Source organism: Artibeus jamaicensis, unplaced genomic scaffold (assembly GCF_021234435.1).
Source record: "Artibeus jamaicensis isolate MK-2021 breed Jamaican fruit bat unplaced genomic scaffold, CSHL_Jam_final contig_780, whole genome shotgun sequence".
In the NCBI taxonomy this organism is placed as follows: Eukaryota; Metazoa; Chordata; class Mammalia; order Chiroptera; family Phyllostomidae; genus Artibeus; species Artibeus jamaicensis.
Window position 1 is genome coordinate 175,293 of NW_026521967.1, and position 14,151 is coordinate 189,443.

A 14,151-nucleotide genomic window follows, 5' to 3' on the forward strand; every position below is an offset into this window, starting at 1 on the left:
GCCAGGCCGTGGCACCAGCCGACACTCACACACGCAGCTGGGCTTGTTGCCGGACCACTGGTTGTTGCGCTGGCAGGTGATGGCTCGCTCCCCCACCAGCTCGAAGGCGGCCTGGCACTCGAAGGTGAGCGTGTCGCCGTGGAGAAAGCTGCTGCCCGTCCGCCGCCCGTAGGCAGGGACGCCAGGGTCCCCGCAGCCCCCCTTCTCAATTTCTGAAAACGGGAAAGACAAGCGGACGGTGAACAAGCCACAGGGACCAGCGCTGGCCATTCAGAAAGTGGGCACATGGGTTATGCTCGCTGGTCTCAGTGTTACTTTCATAAGCAGTTTGGAAAGGGGTCTTCCGTTTGGCCCACATTTAATTAAAGGCAAAAGCCAGAAAAGGCATAACTTAGACTTGAGAGAAAAGTACTTAACGCTTTGTCTTGTGAGGGATGTGCATGGCTACACCCAGGTGTCCCGGATGCCGACGCTCGGAGGGCCACCCACTGGCTGCCCCCCCCCAGGTGTCCCTGGACTGCGAGCAGAAGTCCTGTTCGACCCACGCGGTTCCCGGTGGGAGGCGCAGGCGGGACCGTTCATTCCCTGTTGAATATTCCTGTCCCTGTGTCCACGGGGGTTTGTGTTCCTTCAGTTCATGTTACCACTCACTTATGAAACAAAATGAATATACCTATGGTCTCCAGGTCTCAAAAAAAGATGCGCAGAGTCACACCTCTTTTCATTAAAACGTGAAATACGGATCAAGAGGCACCAAACTGCACAGAAAAGGCGACCGCAGCCCTGCCTTCAGCGTGAACTGTGCAGAATGTATCAACGACAATGGATGTGTTTATTCAGGCGAAACGCACTTTTGGAGGCCAGCTGTGCTCAGACCCTGACCCAGGAAATGAGGTTGGCGGACACAGAAGACAAAGCCATGCTCTCATGTAGGTGACAGTATTTGAAGGTAAAAAAAAAAACCAAACCGGACTATTTAAAATGAACATAATTTCCGACGAAGATAGTCCGTTGGAAGCCAAGTGGAGTCCAAGGGGCTGACGGAGGGTGCGTGAGACGGGACAAACTCCCCGCCCTGAATGTTAAAGCGCAGCCCGGGACTCTGCAGACACAGCTTCAAATAGGACGAGCTCGAAGGGCCCCCGAAGTGCAGCCAACCACAGAGCAGAACCCCCACACCACTGAGCCAGTGGCCCGTGTGTCCCCGGCCAGCCTGCCTGCCTGCCTGCCTGGGGGGCGGAGCTTTGGACGTGAGGCCCACCCCCTCCCTTCCTGCGAGTAACCGAAACGCCCCATAACCAGCCAGGCTCCGTGTGTGAACGAAACACCTCTGTTACCCGCGGGACCAGAAATGCATCCGCTGCCTCCAACACACCGTCCCTCCCACTCGTCCGCCAGGGGGAGCTGGCGCGCGTCTGAGTGCTCTGCTACTTTGTGTTTAGTTTTCAGAGAGGAAAATAGAAACATGTGTCTTTAAATTCTTTAGGGAATATACTGGGCATTACGCAAAGGTAAATTTAAACATGCTAGACAAAATGTGAGTATTACTAGAATGATTTTTACATAGGTAGAAAAGTCACGAATTGGGTAAGAAGTAAGAGTTTGATTAGCTTCTGTTCTTTCTGAATTCTGCCAGGGCACCTTCCAGGTGGCCTCAACCTGTGAGCTTGCAGCTCCGGGGACGCTCCTGACTGCGCAGCATGTTTGGAGGGGTGGCTCTAAGGAAGAGAAAGGCGTGCGTATTTAAGGAAAAAGGCCAATTTTAATTTTGGGAACTAGGCAGCAGATTTAGCACACAACTGGCTTGGTTGTCAACTTTTTTTCCCTAAGAAACACGAGCTGTACCAGAACAAAAGCTGCCGTGTTTACAGCACTTGGCACACACCTTTGGGTCCCAGCCCCGAACACAAACAGGGCCCTTCCACCAAGGGGGCTCTCGGCCGGTTTTTCTCGGGTCTGAATTGGTGGTGATAAATACCCTTTTCTGAGACACCTATTTTGTTCAACGTCTCCACTCAGTGTTACTAAATAGTACCCACCACGCCACACAGGGTAAATCTCCTAGCTTTGCCACACGACTGAAACACATGCCTTGTGCCGGCTTTACGAGTGCCGCTTGGTGATGGGGACGATGCCGGGCGATGCCAAACGCAAACACTTCCCTCGGCTGCTTTTTCGACTTCGCTCTACAAGGAAGCACAAGATTCGGGCACTTGATTGTCCACTTATCTGTGCATCAGAGCAGCCCTGCTGGGGCAAGGGACGGGGTCTTGGCTCTGCCCGCCAACACTTTGCTGGGAGAGCGGGCAGGTTGTCTGCTGGGGCACATGTCCCGGCGTTGGGTCTCACATGCTAACGGCATCTCGCAGGAGCATGTGGCCCTGCACCGGAGAAGGTGACACTGAGTCAATGGCTGATGAGCAATCACACAGAGAGGCCACGGATGGACCGCGTCTCCCACAGTTCACGCACTGGACTCCTGACTCCCACGTGGCTGTGTCTGGGGACGGGGCCTCGAAGGAGCTAATTAACGTTAAATGCGGCCATTTAACCTTGAGCTTGTTCATGGGGGCAGGGCAAACATGTTAACTAGGTTCCATCTGAAGGAGGAACCAAGAATCTTGGGCGAGGAGGAAGTTTTCCACAGCTTGTGTTGCAACTGTTTTCCAAAGATGCTCATCGATAAGAATCTTTTGGGATCCATCACGTGCACATCCGTGATCTTACAGCGGAGCCCGTGTTGGTGACCTTTAAGGTTATGCTGTCACGAAACTCAGGTGTAAAAGGAGAAAACACTATGAGACAGAATAGAGAAGGTCAGACTTTGAGGAACCGAGAAAGGCGCTACATCAGGTTCTGTTAGGTGGGATCCAGCTGAAAAAAGCACGAATAATAAAGTCTTTGAAATCTATTGCCCCCGGTTCTTTGACTCCAGGGGTTTTTGTGTATTTCCAGCTATGCCAGCTCCATAGTTCTATGGATTTAAAAGTGTACTGAAACAGCAGAAATGGTTCTGTAGTCATTGTTGTTGTTCATTCCAGCCTAAAACGATGTTTCCATCTTCTTGATTAGGGCATAATCACGCACTATAAAACTCACCACATCTAAGTAAACATGGACGGATTTTCGTTTAATTTGGTGAATTTGACTAAAGTGTATAGTTCTGCCCTGGCCTCCGCTGGTCAGAGCGTCGTCCTGACGCACCAGGGCTGTGGGTCCCATCGCAGGTCGGGGCCCAGACAAGAAGCGACCCAGGGATGCGCCAGTAAGTGGAACAACGAATCGCTGTCTCTGTCTCTCAAATCAATACAAAAGGTCAGAGGGCACAGTTCCACCACCTCCAGCGAAGTCAGGCTCTAGAATGTTCTTGTTCCTCCGAAGGTCCCTCATGTTGCTTCCAAGTTCTTCCCTCCCCTGCCCCCGGCTCCTGGAACTGGTGATGTGATTTCCACGACCACACCCTCTTCAGAAATCTGGGGAGTGGGGTCACGTAGCCCCTACATTCAGCACTCCACTCCTTTCACGGAGCATAAAGGCCTTGGGGTTCCCCTGGGGGTCTCGGACGGCACAGCCACCCCCTTTCCATGGCTGAGCAGCCCACTCTCTGGGGAGACCACACGGGGTTATCTGACTGCAGTGAGTGGGCCCTCGAGGCACTGTGCGTCGGGGTCTTGTGCATGGAGGCTTACGGACACGGAAGCCCGAGGCTTTGCGTGGACACGTGTGCATTTCTCTTGGGTCGACAGCCAGGCGTGACACTGCGTGGCCACGTCAGCGGTGCCTGCTGCGCCCAGACCCCTATCCTCACCGAGCGGATGGGGACCATTTCCACGCGCCCCACGGGGCAGCTCTTCCGTTTAAACCCGTAATTCGGGCCCACAAACAAACAAGCACCCAGACTTCCCAACGGCCTCTCCGAGCACGTGTTTCTGACTCATCTTGGTCACTGTGGAAATCAGTGTGGGGCGGCCTCAGACAATTAAAAACGAAACTGCCTCCTGATGCAGCGATTCTGCTTCTGGGAGTAGGTCCTGAGAATCAGGAAACACTAATTGGAAAAACATAAGCACCCCTGTGTTCCTTGCAGCATCATTTACAATTGCCAAGGTTTGGAAGCAGCCTGAGGGCCCACCGGTAGAGAACTGGATAAACAAGCTGTAATACATTTGCACAGCAGAATACTACTTGGCCGTAAAAAAGAAGGGAATCTTTGCCCAGCACGGATGGAGCTGGAGAGCATTATGCTGAGTGAAATAAGTGAGTCAGAGAAAGACACACACGCTACGATGTCACTTATATGTGAAATACAAGGAACAAAACAAAGAAAATAGAGGCAGACTGGTGGACACAGAACGGACTTCTGGGTGCCAGAGGGGTGGGGGTTGAGGGCCTGGGGGGAAGGGGACGGGACTGAGAAGGACACAGGCTACAGTCACTAGCAGTGTGATAACCTGCCGGGTGCTGGGAAGCCCAGGTGTCATTTTACGAAGCGTATGTATCCGACCGCCTCGCTGCACACCCAGGACCGACACACAGTGACCCTGAATGTCAACTGTATAAAGGAGCAATAAACTAAGAATAACAATACTTGATTTAACGTACTTCTTCCTTAACTATAAATAGGGGCACACATTTATCAGACTGGGAAGCCAATTTGCCCGCAAGTGCAAACTAAATATAGGGCGATTTTACGAAGGGTTATTGCACGTGTTTGACAGCACCATTTGTGGCCCAGTTTAGCCTGTTTCTGCAGAATTCCATTTTCTCTGAATAAGAATTCGGGACACGCCGACTGGCCGCCCACCCGCCCCGTCACCGCCTCACTGAGAGGAAGTGAACGGAACACTCGCGAGGTCCGTGTAACAGGCGGTTGGTGCGGAAACACACGCAGCTTCGCTGTCGTGCCTCGGGTCCCAGAGAGCGGGGGAGGCGAGGTGCTTCCGTGGGTGTCCTCGTAGCTGCGGTAATTGTGCATAGTGGGGTCATAAAAATGACCCCGAGAGTGTCACCAGGGTATCATATGTGGGCAGAGACAGACTAAAGAAGAAAATGCTGTGTTTTTTGCTGTGAAAAAGCATCGCTTCCTTCACTGTTGCTTCAGGATGAATGATTCCTTCAGTGAGAAAACCCCCAACCCCAGACGCAGCGTTTTCTTCTCTGTGAGGTCCCACGGCTCCCGAGAAGGCCATCCCGTAACCTCTGTGATGTCTGCGATTCCGACCACCCTTTTTCATACGAGACGTTGCTCTGTCCCGGGGCTCGGACGCAGGTGGCTGGTGTCGGCCTGGAGGACTCGTGCGAGCATCCTGTGTGACTGTCCCCGATCTGACCTCTCTGACCTGGGCTCAGCCAGGCTGGACTCTCCCCACCCGTCCGTGGGCAGGTGGGCTGCACTGAGGCCCCCTCGGCTCTCACAGGCCAGTGCCACCCCTCATCCCTCAGTGTCACTTGAAGTGGTTTCTCCTCGTTAGACAAGGGACAGATCCTGAGGTCAGGCAAAAACAGACTGTTTCCATTCCTTGGCTCTCTGCCCGTCTGAAGGTGAGACACTCTAATTTTTTTAAAAAATGTGTCAGTGTAGCAAGCATTTTATCATCATGTGAGAAACCACTAACTCGAGGCCAAGGCCATACGCAGGGCCTCAGGTCAGGAGCTGGAGCCGAGCCCCGGGGGACATGTCCATCCCGCACGCTGCCCGGAGGGACACAGCGCCCTCGGGCTCCCTCGGCTGGACCCGCGGGGACCCTGCTCCTGAACCCGCGTCACAAGCTGCCCGATGACGAGATGCGCAGCTGGGGACTTGGCAACGCAGACGACGTGGCCCCGCTTGTTTCAGAGTTCGAGTTTCTCCCATGCGGGTGACCCTGTCTCTTCCACAATAACCAGAAGCAATCGTAAAAACTAACTGTGCCAATAACACGAATCTGTTCAACAACTTCCACACACCTACTCTGGAAGATTTACAACGGAGATGCAACCCTCCGTCAGCCAGCGGTGAGGTATTTACTAAAGACGAAACAGAAAGGCCTGGTTAGTGCTCGCTGACCCTTGAATATGGAGATTGTTTTGCACACCACGGAAACCTTTCTCCATCAATCCAATTTGTGAGAAAATATTCATAATGGGACTTAGTAGAGACGCAACAATTTGTCTAAGACGGTCCTGCAAACTAACGATGTTCAGGAAACTTCCGTTCACTACCTTTATCTCTCACCGAGATTTTCTCGGATTTCACGGAAACGCGAAAGTAACACACACAGGCTCCCAGTAAGCCAGTTGAATCCCATTCAGACATGAAAGGGGCTCTTGCAGGAATGGGGGGCGGGGTCTGCGTGGGCACCGCTCGCCTTCAGAGCTGAGCGGGGCCTCTGCTGCTGAGGGGCCGATAACATGCTGCTGAGGACCCTCAGACCCGCAGCAATAAGCAGAAGAGTCTTAACATCTAGAAGTGAAATTAAGCCTCACTTCACTCAAGAACCTAGCGATTATGGAAATCAGGTTGTCAGGCGCCAGCATCTGCGGCTTCCTGTGCCCGCCTGTCACTAGAAGACAGGTATCACCCCCGGGGCACGCAGTCGGACCTGCCTGGATTTCTGCTGATGCCCCGCACGTGGAAGGTCCCGGAGAATCTCCGTGGGACCATTTGGGGGCCCCAGGTGCCGTCCAACCTTGTGCCAGGAGGGGCCCGTCATCCTTCAGGGCAAAGGGGACGCCAGTGGCCACGAGCACAAACGCTGGCCGGCCCCGCTCTCTGCGCTGTGTCCTGACGCGGTTTCTGAGGGCACCAAGCGTCCGGGCCAGGGCTCTGCAGCTTCAGACTGGCCCCACGGAATGTCGGCCAGAGCTCGCCAAAGCCGGCAGCCTCGTCAACTGCCGCGGGGACCGGAGGTGCCGCAGCCCCTCGGGGGGACAATCCCGCAGCTTCTGGAAGCATGAAATGGGTATTAATAGATGGCTTGACCCTTCCACACCCAGTAGGTACCCAAGACAAATGAAACACACACACAAAGACTTATGGGAAAATCCGATGGGAGCGCTATGCTCCATCACCCCCACCGGGGCAGAAAGCCCAAGGGAATTTGAAGGGAGGTGCCCGACTACAGTTCAGTACAAAGTCTGCAATGAAATCCAGTAGGCTGGGTGTTATTTATTTACTCCTCCAAAATGTACAGTTTTTATCTTACCTCGAATGAGTTACCGAGAGTCCCGACCTCTGCTGCCCCCAAACACGGAGCCCCAGCCAGAGCTACAGGGTCCAGTCACAGAGAAACACCCGGGCACCAGGCGCAGCAGCTGCCGCCGAACTGCTCACCTCCGTGTCAGTCCACTGGTGTCTGCGTGTTTCTGTATACATATGTACATGTACACATGCAGAATCATTTATTAGCCCTGGCTGGTGTGGTTCAGTGGATTGAGCACCGGCCTTGGAACCAAAGGTCCCCAGTTCTAGTCCCAGTCAGGGCACATGCCCAGGTTGAAGGCCAGGTCCCCAGTAGGGGGCGCTCGAGAGGTAATCACACTTGATGTTTCTCCCCTCTCTTTCTCTCTCCTTTGCTTTCTCTCTAAAAATAAATAAATAAAATTTCTAAAAAATAAAGGAATAAATTTATGAAAAAATAGTGTGAGTCTAAAAACAAGAAAGGAAAAACAGATAAGCAGACAGAAACACTAAAACGGGCAGTCAGAAAACTGGCTTACTGCTCATTGAAAGAGCGGAGCTTAATCCTTATCAGCAGACTGTGGTTGTCATGCATGGGAAGCTTCAAAGACTGAAGGGCAAACTCATTTTCTGTGCCCGATCCCTTGTAGGGAGGGGGAAAGCAAATGCTACCATATGGGTCGATCATACCATCAGTCCAGGGGAAAACTCATTACCGACCCTTTCCGTCACTCCCGGGGGTGGACGCGCCCTTGTCTGGGGCCGTCGTTCCGAGGACAAGATTCGCATCCTGGGGGATGGACGGGCTCCCCGCGTGCCAGCCCCTCCCTGTCTTTGTTGGTCTCCACTCAGATTTCATCTGTGAGGCAGGGCTTGCTTTCATATAAAACACACTTTGACAACACGTACAGATCTGGCTCTTTCTGGGGCTGAATTCTGTAGGCTGTGAAATTTGTAAACAACGTTAAACAAACTTTTATTCTAACCAGACAGTGGAAAGTAAAATCAACCCTGGCAGCTTGTAAAGCTGCTTGAGGGGACCTAGTAAGAGGAAACATCCAGCAAACAGTAGCCACGGGTCCTGAGTGAAAGCCATTTATCCTCTCACTTGGATTATGTCCTTCACATACAATAGGACCGTAGTTACATTGTATCGATAGCTAACTCCACAGACAGTAAGACTCATAGTTACACTATATTAATAGCTAACTCCACATACAATATGACCCATGGCTACATTGTATCCATAGCTAACTCCACAAACCATACGACCCGTAGTTACACTGTATCCATAGCATTAGCCTGGCCCTGTCCAACAGCAGTTAGAGCAAACAAGACGCCAGGGCCTTGACAGAGCTGCCGCCGGCTACAGTGGGAGGCAGCTGATTGAAACCTGTTTCCGAAATGAAGCACAGCCTCGCACGTGTGGGAAGCCGGAGAACTTACTAAATAGAAGAGCAGTGGGGTGGACATTGTGAGGCATGCGTGTTTAGTGGCCATCTGTGATTTGGTGATGGGTTGCTGTGGGGTTTTATCCCTTTTAACTAGATTTTGTATTTTGAGGTAAGTGTAGGTTCACTGGAAGCAGTAGGAAGCAAAGCAGAAAGATGCCTGGTAACCGTCACCCAGCCCCTGAGGGGACATCTGTCATTCGGTATCGACACTGAAACAGACGAGCTACAGAGCAGGCCCCTCAGCCCCAGGGTCCCTACCCGCTTCTTCCAGTTGGCTTCCCCTCAGCCCTGACATCCGCGTCTGCTCTCTGGCCCATGGCTTTGCCATTTCTCAACTCGTAACCTTTCGGGAGTAGCTTCTGGCTCCGTCAGCGCAGCTCTCTCTCTGCAGATGCGCCCAGTCCTTGTATGTGCCAGCGGGTTATTCCTTGTGACGGCAGAATCACGTTTCATCGCACGGATGCACCGCAGTTTCTGCGATCACTTGTGTGGTAAAGGGTGTCCAGGTAGTTTCCGGTTTTCACCATCAGTGAACAGAGCTGAGACAGTCACTCCCGTTCGCACTGTTGTTGGGTTACTGTGTTGCTGCGTGAACACGAGTCTGCTAAGCTGTTCTCCAGCGTGACTGCACCACCCCACTCCCACCTGCAGTGTCTGAAGGACCCGATTCTCCACATCCCTGACGGTGCTTGGCTTTGTCACAGTTTTTTTTTTAATTGCAGACATTCTGATAGGTGTGCAATGGCATCTCATGTTTGTGTTAATCTGCAATTCCCCAGCAGGAGGGGGTGTCCCACAACTTCCTGGTGCTTCTCTGCCGTCTGCATGTCACCTGGGAGGTGACGTGCCCATGCGCCAGTTCCCCAGGTGCTAATTGTGTGTGTGTGTGTTTGGTTCAGTTTTGACGCTCTTTACAGTGTATTCCAGATGCCCGCCCTTCACCAGACACATAGTTTGAAAGCGTGTTCTTCTGGCCACACAGCTCGTCTTTCCCCTCCTCCCTACAGGCTTTCACGGAGCGAAGGTCTTCACCCTGATGAAGTCTGTCTTGTCCATTTTTCAACTGACAGATTGCGTTTTGGTGCCAAGTTTAAGAACTCGCCAAGCTCCAAATTCCAAAATCTTTCTCTCATCTTTTTCTAGCACTTTTATAGCTTTGCCTTTTATATTGAACTCTTTAGTCCACTTTCAGTTAATTTTTGTGTAAAGTATGAGACACACATTAAGGGTTTTTAAAATTGATGTCCAATCGACTCAGTGCCATCTGCAGAAAGGAATGTCCCTCCGCCATTGCACTGCTTTTGCACCTGGTCAGAAATCAGGTGGGCGCACACCTGTGGTCCTTTTTCGGCCCTGGGAGCCCTTTCGTGACCCGTGTGTCTACCTGTGCACTGTGCCCCGCGGTCTCGTGGCGGCAGCTGCCCAGAGCATCTTCCAGGCGGGCGGCCGCGTCTCCCAATTCACTCGGTTTCCAATTTACTTTAGCTACTGCAGTTCTTCTGCCTTGCCACATGTATTTTAAAATAATCTTGTCTAGTTCTACAAAAAAAAAACACCCCCAAATCATGCTGCGATACCAGTGGTAACGGTGTTAAACCCACTCGGGGAGAACTGGCATCTTCCATCTGTCTGCGACCCCAGGGCGGGTCTGCGCTCAGCGTGGTCTTCGATTGCTGTGCGTGGCACTGTGGACGTTCCAGCACACGAGTCCTCCACACGCGGTCAGTGCCCATCGAAGCATTTCATTGTGTTGAGCGATGGTCAATGATGCCGAAGTGTTGAGTTTGGTGTTTGCATGGCTCTTGCTAGAAGACAAACACAATGGCGTTTTGTGACTGATCGTGAACCCTACCATTCACAGGCTGGCTCATAGGTTTTACGGGTTTTTCTGTGAGTTTTTAGGAGACATTTTAGATAGAAAAAATATCAGTTGAAAATAGAGTCTGTTTTATTTCTCAGGCTTTGATATGTGTGGCTTGATTCATCTGCAGTGACTAGAAGTTCCAGGGCCGGGCAGATGGAGTGCGCACAGTAGGCAGCTTGCCTGGCCACTCTGTCGGGCGCCACTCACCTTCACTGGTAGCTGTGGATTTCCTTTGTGGACACAATCGAACAGAGCAAAGTCCTTGCTCTTCCCACTTCTCTGAGGATTTCCATCGTGAGTGGGTGCTGTAGCTGGTGGAACGGTGGTCCCCCAAATATCCATCAAACTCCTCATTCTTGGAAAATGCGCATGAACCTACTTGGAAAGAGGGCCACTGCACCTCCAGTTTGGTTAAAGGTCTAGAGACGAGCAGATTGCTCGTGTCACGTTGATAAGCCCTGGACCCAGCACCGAGTGTCTTTGCAGGAGACGCGCAGGAGAGGAGAGGGTGTGAAGACCCGGCAGACGCCGGAGTGACACGGCCATGTGACCAGCACCTTGCTGGCCCCGGACCTGTCCCTGAGAAGGGTCGGAAGGCACGTCCCTAGGGGGCCGGACACCAGGTCTGCGGGGACACCTTTGCTCAGGAAACGCAGACACTGGGGTGGAATTGTGTCGAATGCTGCTCCTGGCTCTGCTCCTACAATCATTTGCTTTTCCCTTCTCCCCTTCGTATGACAGATTACAACATGAAAATAATTGACATTCAGATACTGAGCCAGTCTTTCATTGTGGGGAAAAAATCATAAATATATATATGCACATTTACACATACACATATATAATTACATTCATGTTCGAATGCTGTTGGCTGTATTCTGTTAAGGACTTTATATGAATATGCATGTGGGGCATCGGTCTGTCACTCTGTGCTTTGCAGTGTCTGGGGTGACACTGGACCAATGAAACTCCATAAATTAACCGACCAGTGTTCTCTTGTCAATTGTCTGGAAGTGATTGTGCAGAATTGGTGTCAATTTTTAAAAAATAGGTTTTATTCTTTTTAATTATTAAAATGGCTCTTTCCCTTTATGAGTCAAAATATTTCTGTTTAAAATTATAATTACAATGAATTAATAATGCATTTAGTGACAATTTTAAAAAAGAAATCAAAGATTGTGTTTAGGGACACACAAAGATTGTGTGTCAGTGACACTTCAGGAAAGAAAACACCAATTTAGGTGATCGCTGGAAGGGAGTGTTTTCTGCATATGAGGAGGGGCCCAAAAAACCCCAGAAATTACTGATAAAAAATTGTGCAATTATTCCAGGTTTAGACTTCAGTCGCCTTAAAGTGCTCCCCATTTGATGCCATTCACCTGTAAAGACATTCTTCCCACTGCTCCAAAACAGTTTCTGAACTCATCAATTTTGATGCCTTTTAGTGCTTCTGTTTTTTGTTTCACCTCTTCCACACGGGCAAACGGTCCCCTGTGAGGACTCTGTTCATCTGGAGGAGCAGACAAAGTTGCTGAGGGCGAGATGGGGTGAACAGGGAGAGGGGAGCCCTGGGGTCATGCTCTTTGGGGTCAAACACTGCTGAGCACTCAGCACAGTGTGGGCAGGTGCACTTGTGAATTACCTGCTGTGAAGTGGGCAAACTCACTGAAATAGTCTTCAAATAAAACTCACTGAAGCCGAACGCAGCCTCTCACAACAACACCAGCTGGTGCACTGATCCAGATGGGTTCCTAGAACACTCGCCTAGTGAGGAAGTATGTCCTACAAGGGGCCTGCCCTCCAGAAGATAATTCTAGGTACTATTTTTGCTTGAAAAATATGCAGAAAGATAAATCCACAAGGCTATAATGTCGGATTATTTTTTAAAGCAGACGACTGGAAATAAACTTTCAATAGATTGGAAGGCTGACTGAATAAACTAAAGCCCATCCATCTACGCTGTGGAACACTGTGTAGTAAGAAAGAGAGAGAGAGAGAGAGACAGACAGACAGACAGACAGACAGAGAGAATGAGCAAAAGTGACAGGGGTTGGGGGTGGGGATAAAGCTGGGGCGATTTTCTTCAACCCCGTGCGAAAGCAGTCAGAAAGTGCGCCCTGCAGCTAACTGCACAGGTCAGCTCCATCTGTTTCTTCTACAAACAAACTGCGAGAATAAAAAACAAACAGAGGAAAGTAAATTAAGATACTTTCCATATCACCAACCACAGTCACCAAACAATGAATTTTTAATGACTCGAGTCCCGCCAGCTTGTCCTGATGATGGAGAAGCAGTGTGGGCCTCGGGCGTGGGCCGTGCCGGTGGGTGCAGATGGGGTTTGTCTGTGATGCTACAGTAAGGCACTGGCATGTGCTGAGTACCCATCATATATGCTCTACAGGTTGTCACAGGTGCACATGTATGTTATCATGTTGTTCTCCCAAACGCCCTACATGATGCAGGTGATGACGTCCACGTCACGGCAGACGAAGGAAGAAAACCGCAACCTGGACCACGGAACACACAGCTCGGAACGGGGGGGGACCGATGCGCCGCAGCTCCCCGCGGCACTCCCCTCTCCTGTGCTTCCTTTTCTTTAGTGAAGCAGAAACCCGTGAGAGTGGGAGGGTGCACCCACACCCCCCGCAGAGGAGGGAGCCGGGAGGGGATGGCGTCCATGGGGACCTGGAGAACCTACAGGAACACGCGTTTCCCACGGCGAGGCCGGGAGACGCAGGGCCGGGCACGAGAGAGGGTCTGTGATTTTACTGTAATAAAATCTGCGAGAATCAAAACAAGGCAATACAAAGAGTAAGAGGACAAAGCTTTGAGGAAAAACAAAAGAACAATGGCAACAGCGGGATTATATCCTTGAACAGGACCGTGTAATTCAACTCCGCAGGTCACAAGGGAGAGAGAGCACAGAATTGCGATCCGTCATTTTGACTGGAAACTTCGAAATGGGGCTGGGTCTGAGCACACCACAGGGAGAGGGGAGCGTAATGGAAAGTCTAAACTGCCGTCCAGCATCTGGATGGGTAATTACATTTTTGACAAGAAAGTGAAGAGTTTGGAAAGATAGTGGTGAAGCGGAAATGGCCTGAAATTGAATTTGAGAGGTTTGCTGAAATGGGGCAGACGCCAAGAAAGGCGACACCACAGCCTTGGGGACGGAAGCAGGCGGGGGTGGGGGGGCTTGCGAAGGCACCGTCTAAACGACTGGACCACGGAGAGGCAGACTGAGCAAAACCAAAACCACTTCTCAATGACGCCGGGCAGCCCCGAGAACATCAGTGTTCTCCTTTGCAGAAAACAGCCCTCACATAAACAGCACGTTCTCCTCGCCTGTTCGTAAAAGCAGTGGGTGGTCACAGCTGCCAACGGGGGCCTCACACGAACTTTGATGAGCCCCCGCATCTGTTCACAGAGCTTATGCAGACAAAACCCACTGCACGAACAACGAAAGGAACGATCGGGAGATGAGTGGATGCACCCATGGCCGCCCTGACATCTCAACGCAAAATCTGCATTAACACGCTTTTAGCCATAACTTCAACTCCAGAGACACGCAGATGCTTCTAGGAAGGCTGCACGCTGTGTGGACAGAAGGAAAGCTGTTCAGGGAGTTCAGTTAGAAAAAAAAAGTCTTGCAAAAAGTTAAAAAAAAAGAAACA

The 14,151-nt window shown here is 51.2% G+C and overlaps 1 protein-coding gene across 1 annotated transcript in view; it reads right to left on the reverse strand.

Annotated features, from left to right (window-relative positions):
• Nucleotides 1-14,151, reverse strand: part of CSMD1 (CUB and Sushi multiple domains 1) — a 731,453-nt gene that overhangs the window by 168,900 nt on the left and 548,402 nt on the right. The window contains 1 exon segment of the mRNA XM_053672625.1: nucleotides 30-212. Within this exon segment, the coding sequence (XP_053528600.1) occupies nucleotides 30-212 (183 nt within the window).